At 42.0% G+C, this 9,034-nt stretch overlaps 1 protein-coding gene across 4 annotated transcripts; it reads left to right on the forward strand.

Moving 5' to 3' along the window:
- Positions 1 to 221: 221 nt before the first annotated feature.
- LOC123143104 (LEAF RUST 10 DISEASE-RESISTANCE LOCUS RECEPTOR-LIKE PROTEIN KINASE-like 2.1) lies at positions 222 to 8,831 on the forward strand. Of its 4 annotated transcripts, none has more exons than XR_006470679.1 (10): positions 222 to 401; positions 1,497 to 1,970; positions 2,564 to 2,938; positions 4,264 to 5,306; positions 6,269 to 6,478; positions 6,551 to 6,848; positions 7,329 to 7,723; positions 7,900 to 8,001; positions 8,069 to 8,175; positions 8,250 to 8,831. XR_006470679.1 is itself a non-coding variant. In XM_044561917.1 (4 exons), exons 1-4 carry the CDS (start codon positions 362 to 364, stop codon positions 5,301 to 5,303), a joined length of 1,929 nt encoding a protein of 642 aa, XP_044417852.1. In that variant the 5' UTR covers positions 222 to 361; the 3' UTR covers positions 5,304 to 5,416. The 4 variants fall into 4 exon arrangements, 1 of the variants encoding a protein (XP_044417852.1); XR_006470680.1 differs by having other exon boundaries at positions 7,569 to 7,723; XR_006470678.1 differs by having other exon boundaries at positions 6,551 to 7,723.
- The last annotated feature ends 203 nt before the right edge of the window (positions 8,832 to 9,034 follow it).

Raw genomic sequence — 9,034 nt, forward strand, 5'->3', positions numbered from 1 at the left:
GTGCAGTCGATGAGAGCGAGAGGGAGGCACGGCCGCACGGGTAGTGATGCGCGATGCGTGCGTGAGCATTGCCCAAGGTTGATAGAGGGTCACGCCTCACGCGGCTACTGATTATTTCATATCTACAGCCGGCTGGCGCCTAGCGCCGGCCAACGCGGCCGAACACCGAACGTCCGCGTTCTCCCACCTGCTCCCTTGTTTCTGCCAAGTCTCTTTCTCCTACCAAACTCCCACCATAGGTTGAGTCATAGCAGAGAGGAAAAGAAAGCAGACACAAATTCGCAGCGCGGCGCGGCTCCGGCTTCCTGTAAACGTAGCCAGGTGTCGCCGGCGCCGGTCCTTACCGCCGCCGCGCCAGGAGATGATGCTGCCCGGGCATGCCTTGTGCCGCGCTGAACAAGGTAAGCCAGACTCCCCTTATCTGAGCTCACTCCAAGGTTGCGTTGCAACACCGGGACCCGTGCTTGATGTCTTGTTTGCTTTGCTTCGTTAGAGAATCTCCAACAGATGCGCTAGATTAGCCGCGCGCTGAAAAAAACGACTATATTGCGTGATCGAAACTGGCGCTCGAGCGGACAAACCTGTTGGAAAGTCGGACTTTGCTTAGCGTTTCTGTGGGGGTGTGAGGTGACGGCAATTCAGTGTTCGCCGTGGTGGCTGTTCTAGGATCTTCGTTGCCCCGCTTGTTCACTGTCCAAATCGTTTGGAGCTCGGTTGGGAGTCGTGGGAATGGTGGAGGTGAGTAGCTCCTGCGCTGCCCTTGCTTTGCTGTGTAGCGGGAGCCTAATCAGGGAATGCTTCAAGAGCTTAGAATTGTCTCATGCCATGAACCCGTGTCTTTGATGGAACATTTGCACTATATTTTCTTGCCCGTTCTTATTAAATAGCCCTGCTTCAGTACTCCCGCCGTTAAAAAATACTTGTCGTGGTTTTAGTTAGCTCAAAAGATCCGTTGCTCATTGGTGGAACACTTCACTGTATTTTTTTAACCGTTCTTATCAAATAGTGCTGCTTCAGTAGGTAGATCTGTTTCTAGAGAGAACTAGTTAATTATTGGCTTAATAAGGAATGCTTTGGAGGCAATCGAGACGATAAGTATTCTGAGTGTCCTTAATTCACCATCGCTTTGAGATAAACATAAGTGTGTCTGTTCTGTACTTAAAAAAAAAGTCTGTACTCTAGCCTCATTTCGCATCAACTCAGTTAAATTAAAAGTATGTACTCTAGCCTCATTTCGCATCAACTCAGTTAAATTGCATTAGTGGTAGATGGTCTTGAAAACATTTCGACCTGACTAGTTAGAAAGGCAGGTTGTGTATTACTCCCTCCGTCCCATAATATAAGAGCGCTTTTGACACTAATGGGCCATGCGGACCATGGGCTGTTCACACTAATTCTGTAGATATGTGAGTTCATATCAATTAGTTGCACTTCTCAGCATACCCCTATCTTAATTAAGATGATGCTGATTGGTTGGTTGTACTGTTTCTTGGCAGGACTGTTTGAAGATGCTCCAAGGAAACTTTTATTTAATTTCTTGGTCGTTATATTGGCTCTGGAATTTATCAATAAGGCTGATTTGATTGCCAAAACATCGGCTCTAAAGGCTGACACTCACACTCCTATTATGTCTGCTTCACAAGAATGGAGTTCAGTTCGGCCCATGGTATCCCAAACCAAAGTTGTCACAAGTATTGCAATGAGTCAGCATAGACAAAAGAAGCCATATTCATCACCATCAGCTCTATCATCTGTGCACTCTCCTATCTCTGCGCCGAGCTATAGCTCCATCTCGGGTGCTTCTGAACGCTCTTTTGATTCACTGGACCTGTTCGATCCTTCGATGCAGCACAACAGGCGCTCAGCAGAAGAGGTTCCTGCTCATGTGGATGCTGACCTCCCTGATGCAGCTTCGAATACTAGTACAGCTCCTTCTGGAGTGGTGCAGCCCCCACTATCTCCATACGATGGTAACTTTTCAAGTTTTCCTAGATCCTGAAATAATTTAATTCCAAATGATTTCATCATGTCAAACATGACTACAAATTACATAAAAGGTGATACTTGTGTATTTTAATCTAATCTGCATCTTCCTCATTTGGGAAAGTAGCACCATGTGACTGATCGTAATATCAATTGTCTTACCCATAGTTTTAAATAGCACGCTATGCCTCTTAGCGGCGGACCTTTTCTAAACGCTATAGCGCGCTATTTAAAATGTGTGTTCATGTATTTGGACCAAAGTGCCTTAGCACAGTACCTCTTCTAAACGCTATAGCGTGTTATAACAGAGCTATATCGCGCTATTTAAAACCACTCTTACCTGGCTGTAAATTATATAAGCTTGTTAGCTTTTATTAGTTCAAGCATAATGTTTTGATCCATCATTTTGGAATGGTGACTGATGAAATGGTTGGTAGCAGTTTCATAAATAATCAATGGTGATGGATAACATTTGACATCAATCATAGATACTTATGTATGTTAGTACACCCTGATATTTGCTCTAGATGCGCTGTCGTACAGTCAAATATGTTATATAATTCACTCTCTGTTTCACTAGGCTGTTGTGCTCCGAACATGGTACAGAGACGAGGTAGCGAGAACTGCCATTGTGTTTACCCGGTAAGAGTTGTGCTCTTTCTTCACAATGTTTCCTTGAATTCAAATTGGAGCAACGAATTTCTTGAGGAGCTTGCGTCACATCTCAACTTGCGGGTTACTCAGTTTGAGATTGTAAATTTCTATGTTGTTGGAACTTCTGGGCTAAATATGACAATGGACATAGCTCCCCACACTGGAAATAGCTTCTCATCCGAACAAGTTACTGCGATGAATTATTCTCTTAGCCTGCATACAATTCGGATCAATCCAGTACTGATTGGGGACTACAATCTTCTTGATCTAGTGTGGTTCAGGCCATTGGCTCCAGCTCCTGGTAATCCTTTGACACCTTGACATTCTTCTATGTGTTACAAAGCTGTAGATCTTTTAGTGTCTAATTAAGGTAGAGAAACTGGAATTCCACTTCATTTAGTTCTCTTTTAATTATGTCCGATTGTCGACTGCTTGAACCTTGAACCACCAACTTGTCCATTCTATCTGTCAGATGCAAACTCAAACAATCCTCGATGACACATCTTACTACTCATCCGGTTTGAAGATCTTGCTACTCATTCGAGCATTTCTGATCGCTGTAAATCAAGCCTGTCAGATCTAACTATGAATCGTCAGTTCCCTCACGTTTCTTCAGGTGTGGCAATGCCTGTAATTTGAATAAAGTTGTTCAGGTTAGTGGTTAAACTGAAACCCATCTTGAACCAGGAACCTTGCCTCGGACTACTTGTTCTCGACTTAGTTGGCACTGGAAACTTGAACCAATTTATTTCTGGCGAACACCCACATAGATGGATTTAACTGATTTATTCACGGGACTGCTCGACAGGAACCACCTTATGGTTGTGGGCAAGACATATCCATATGAATGATGTGTGTTGAACTGCTTAGCATATTGACAGCAAACAAATCCATCCGTGGCTGATAATATCATCTGTTTAGCACCGTGACCTATTCAGAAGTAGATCATCAACATCTTCTCCTGTGAACACTAGTTAAGTTGTGTTCGTCACTTGACAGTATTCGCTTACACATTGGCATTGACTATTCTGACCTGAAATTGCCGATGACACCTGAACAATCACACCAATCTGATCTCAAAACGAATTCATCACCACTAATCCTAAAACTGACAAGAGGCTTCCCTATTGGTCACTATAAGATCAACTTCAAGTGATGATCTTTTCTTGAGAAAATAAGAACTGGCCCTTATTTTTCATGTATAAACTTATCTCTCTCAGAGGTTAATGGTTATGCATAGAAAACAACGGCCTTTCTTATTCTAGAGAAAACAACAGTGGTTGTTCCTGTAACAGAAATTACTAATGTGCTAGACTAGTAGATGAATAGCAAGTTAATTCTGTTCAAATGTGTACGATAAACAAAAGGAATATATTTGTCCGTCCTTTAACAAGCTCTGCTTCAATTGTATGTATTTAGTAGTTGTGTCCAGTTTATTTGAAAAGTGCACGAGTTCTTGACACACTGGTTAATTCTGGAGTTTATGACGCATATACAAATAGGTTTGCCAAAAGGGTCTTTAACTAGAATATTTCCACACATTTTGCAAGATGCAATCACTAACTAGAAGATTGTAGAAGTTACTTCCCCGTTTGATGCCTTTTCCCCTCCAAAATTTTGATGCAGATGCAATAGCAGGCAGCTCGAGCGTACTTATGCTTCTTTTTGCATTTTGGTTGGGCTACAGGAAGTACGGATCCAAAAGGAAATCAAAGGAGAGAGCAAAGATTGAGTCCATCCTACAAAAGAATGGAACTGTCCATTTGAAACGGTACACTTATGCCCAAGTGAAAAGAATAACGAGATCTTTTGCTGAAAAGCTAGGTCAAGGTGGATTTGGTGCTGTTTACAGAGGCGACCTCTTTGATGGTCGTCAGATAGCAGTCAAAATACTCAAGGACTACAAGACTGATGGGGAGGATTTCATCAATGAGGTAGCTAGCATTAGTAGAACTTCTCACGTTAACGTTCTTAATCTCTTAGGATTTTGCTTGGAAGGATCTAAAAGGGCATTAATTTATGACTATATGCCTAATGGTTCACTTGAAAAGTATGCCTTCAAGGATGGCTCTAAAGGTGGAAATACTTTAGGTTGGGAAAAATTATTTGATATAGCAGTGGGCATTGCTCGAGGACTTGAATATCTCCACAGAGGATGCAATACCCGCATGGTGCATTTTGATATCAAGCCCCACAACATTCTATTGGATCAAAATTTCTGTCCAAAGATTTCTGATTTTGGACTAGCCAAGCAGTGCCTCAATAAAGAAAGTGTTATTTCCATTGGTGGTGCAAGAGGAACAATAGGCTATATAGCCCCCGAGGTTTATTCGAAGCAATTTGGAACAGTAAGTACTAAGTCTGATGTTTACAGTTATGGAATGATGGTTCTTGAGATGGTTGGGGCAAGGGACAAGAATATCAGCCAAAATAGTGAATCTACCAGCCAATATTTCCCACAATGGATTTATGAACATTTAGATGAATATTGTCTTAGTGCTTCCGAGATAAATGGAGGGACCTCAGAGATTGTAAGGAAGATGATAGTGGTAGGGAGGTGCATACAGTTGAGTCCTACAGATCGTCCAACAATGACTAGAGTTGTCGAGATGCTTGAAGGGAGCACAACTAACATCGAATTGCCACCAACGGTGCTCTTGAGTTGATAGGTTTGTATTGTTCTCCGGCACTTGCTCAAGTATTGCATAATTTGTGAGAAAGATTGGAAATTTTTAATTCTTAAATGATGGACTGAAAATTTAAAGACTTCCGAGTGCCATTTGTGTGTATGCAGTGGGGATTCCACCAAATTATTGACCGAGTGTGACCATATTTGTGGAGACATATTCTAATTGGGCCTAGCAATTGGCAGCTCATGACGGGCGTGAGGGCGTGTGCACGTTTTTTTTCTTCTTTTTTCTCCTGGTTTTGTTGTTTTTCTATTTTTATTATAAATTTTCCTCTCGGTAGTGTTTTTTAGAAAATTTGATTACTTTTAAATATACAAACTTTTTTAATTTATCATATATTTCTAATTCGTGAAAATTTCTTAAAATTTTGTGATTTTTAAAATTCGTAAACACTTTTGCAAATTCCTGAGTATTTTATTTTTTTGAACATTATTCCAAATCTGTCATAATTTTGAAAATTTATGAATCTTTTAAATCCGTGAATTTTTTATTTCACCAACTTTTTCAAAACTGAAAATGATAAAAGATAGCATTCTTTTCCAAGCCAGCAGGAGTGAACCAGAGGATTGTGGGCCGTGGCCCGTGCCCATTTTTGTGGCAACCTGGCCCTTAAAGCGCAAAATAGGAGCATTTTCTATTTACCGCGCATTGCGACTTAATATCGAGTCTTACATAGAGCCTACGAGCGAGTGGCTGGACTGGGCCATCTCAGTTTTGGTTTTTTTAGAAAGCATGCTTGTATTCAAATCATCAAATCTCTACTTCTAATGGACGAGTTGGTTGAATAGTCCCCCCACTTTCGTCTGGTTTTTTTTCGACTGGTTTTTTTTCGTCCCACCTTCGTCTGGTTTTTTTTCGTCGTTTTTTTTTTCGTCTGGTTTTTCTTTCGTATCTCACCCCGCACGTAAAACTAACCTCAATCTCGATCTGTTTCATCTCAGCCTCCAGCCCCGAGAGGAGCCGCCGCCGCCGCCGAGAGGAGACGCCCCAGCCCCGAGAGGAGCCACCGCCGCCGAGAGGAGACGCCCCAACCCCGAGAGGATCCGCCGCCGCCGGGGAACGAGGTCGCCGCCGCCTCCCTCGCCCGCGGCCATGATGACCGATCTGGCGTGGGCGCCGCAGATCACCCTCTGGTCCATGGCCTCGACCAGGTACGAATCCCTCCTCCACTTCTTCTGGTTTGGTTATTTCCGCATCTTGATCTGATTCGGGCGTGTGTGCAGTTTGCTATGATCTGGCGACGGGATGCAAGGAGAAGCTGCTGCAGTTTCAAGGGGCCGTGAGGATGCCCACCATGAAGGCGTGTCTGGGATGATGGAGGTGATATCCAGGCCCTGCTGATATCGGCCAGGTCCCCGATGCCGTCGACTGGCGGCGGCCACCGTGTCCTCTTCCATGGCGTCGGCGGGGCCTTCCCCTGCCAAGCGCAGCGGCTCCTTGGCTGGATCACCGTCGCACACCTCGCCGGCGTGGTCGGCAAGATCTGCATCTCGATCCTCGCCACTCTCCATCCTCTTGCAGGTAATAGGCTTTCCGCCCCCTCTTTTATCTCCCGCGTTCTCGTGTGCACGGATTGTGAGCGTGAAGGAATATTTCTCTTCTATTTCATGGTGCTGCTGTGCTCCTTCTGCCTTCACACTGCACATATATAGATTCTTCAAAGGAATTGGATGCTGATAATATCAACTTAGTTCCCTGAATGTGATATATATATATATTCTTCCCTCGCTTTGAATTGATTGCCCCAAACAATATATCTCTGGTTGACAGTCATGGCCTATTATTATTGTTGTTAATTTACAACACTCTGTGCTGTATTGTCCAATCATGGTCCAAACTTAAACCTTGGCTGTGGATTCATTGTATGTACCATATGCTGTTCATAGCTACAAAATTGCAATCTCTTGAAAATGTTCTTGAATACAGTAATTTTTTTGTCACATAACCCATATGCTGATGATAAAGTTTGTTGTATGAGCTTGTGGCATACTGATCCGACAGGTGGCAGGTATGCGTTCAGATGTTGCAGCTCTAAGGAAGGGTAGTATATGGCACATGGCTTTGTGGGTTGTTCGACAAGAAGTGTTTTGGGCATATTCGAAAGGCAATCTTGTCAAAATTGTACATCGATTTTCTTATTCCGCCATCAGCTTCTATTGATATGAGCGATACAAAAAGTTCAGCACTGAATTTTAGTATGTTAACTTGCAAGATTTCTCGTGACTATTTTTTTTGTTATAGGTTTATAAATTTCGAAATATAGTTGCAGCTTCACGGAATGGACGGCCCAAATTATGTTAGTGTCTATATGTTTACTTGGTGGTGGTCTAGCGTGAGTGACACCTGCATCTGTAACTTACCCATTGGATGTTGTTCGAAATCACCTGACAACACAGGTGATGCTTTTCTTCCTTTTGTGATTTGTGAATAACACTAAGCCAATCAATCAATCAATATAACTTCCAGTTAGAACTTAGAGCATCTTTACCTAACGCTTTCATGCAATGCAGCTTTACAGACCAAAGGAACAGGTTTTAGTAAGCTAAACTTTCATGTCTATAAAATTCTGCAGAAAACCACTAGGTATTACAAGGGCATCTTTCACACGTTGTCTACAATTTGTAGAGAAGAGAGTGGTAGAGGATTGTATAAAGGCCTTTGGTCCACCTTATTGGTAAGCCGTCTGCTTCTACTGAGAATTGTTTTTTAGTTGACTTCCCAGTAACTTTTATGAGTTACAGGGAGTTGGACCTGATATATCAATCAACGTTTATGTATATGAATCCCTGAGGTCTCATTGGCAAATGGAAAGTTGAATGTCAAACTGTGCGACCAATGATTTGCTATGGTACCTCCCTCTTCTCTCTTCTATGAACCCTATAACACACGTCTCAAATCTTAATTTCTTTTATCCTATTGCAGGTTAATTCCAGTTGGCTGTGTTAACCTACAGTAATCAATCAAGTCAACAAATATAACAATGATACTTTGTCTTCTGATTTTTGGTGGTGATTTTTTTTGTGACTGAACTAACAGGAGCTGAAGCATGTGTTCTTATTTTTTTATATGACTAGATGCATATGAACTGAAGCTCCATAATTTTCTTTTCAAGTCGACATTGGTGGCAACCAATACAATTAGCGTTATTTACAACCAATGAAGTCTTATAATTTTCTTTCTTAGAAATATACAGTGACACTGACTATCATTTAGTAGCTCTACCGGCACTAGCCAAAAACAATAATATTTATTTATTTAACCACCAAATAGAACAATAGGTTATTCTGCATTATGGGTACACAAATCACAACACTATATTTCAGCTGTAGAAATCTGTGTGGATGCCTGCTGATATTTTAAGCCTACATATTGCCGATTTGGTTTGAGGAATGCTTGAAGCATAATTTACTCCCTAATGTGCAAATAGCAGTATCATTTTTTGTCAAGAAACTGAGAAGACGGAAGAGAGTTGGTGTTGTCAGTGTGGTGAGCCTATGCGGCAACCACAAGGCTGAAGTCTGCTTTGATCGTTGTTCAAGATTTGAGCTTTGGCTCCGGTTTTGATAGCTCTATATCAGTGAGTTTAGTACAGTAACTATTTTAAGTATCTTTACTGTGCATAGTTGCATACATTTTATTCATGGATTAGTCTTGGTAATATTAACATTTGAAAAGCAATTTTTGTGTGACCATTTTTTCATCTTAGT

This window comes from Triticum aestivum, chromosome 6D (assembly GCF_018294505.1).
Source record: "Triticum aestivum cultivar Chinese Spring chromosome 6D, IWGSC CS RefSeq v2.1, whole genome shotgun sequence".
In the NCBI taxonomy this organism is placed as follows: Eukaryota; Viridiplantae; Streptophyta; class Magnoliopsida; order Poales; family Poaceae; genus Triticum; species Triticum aestivum.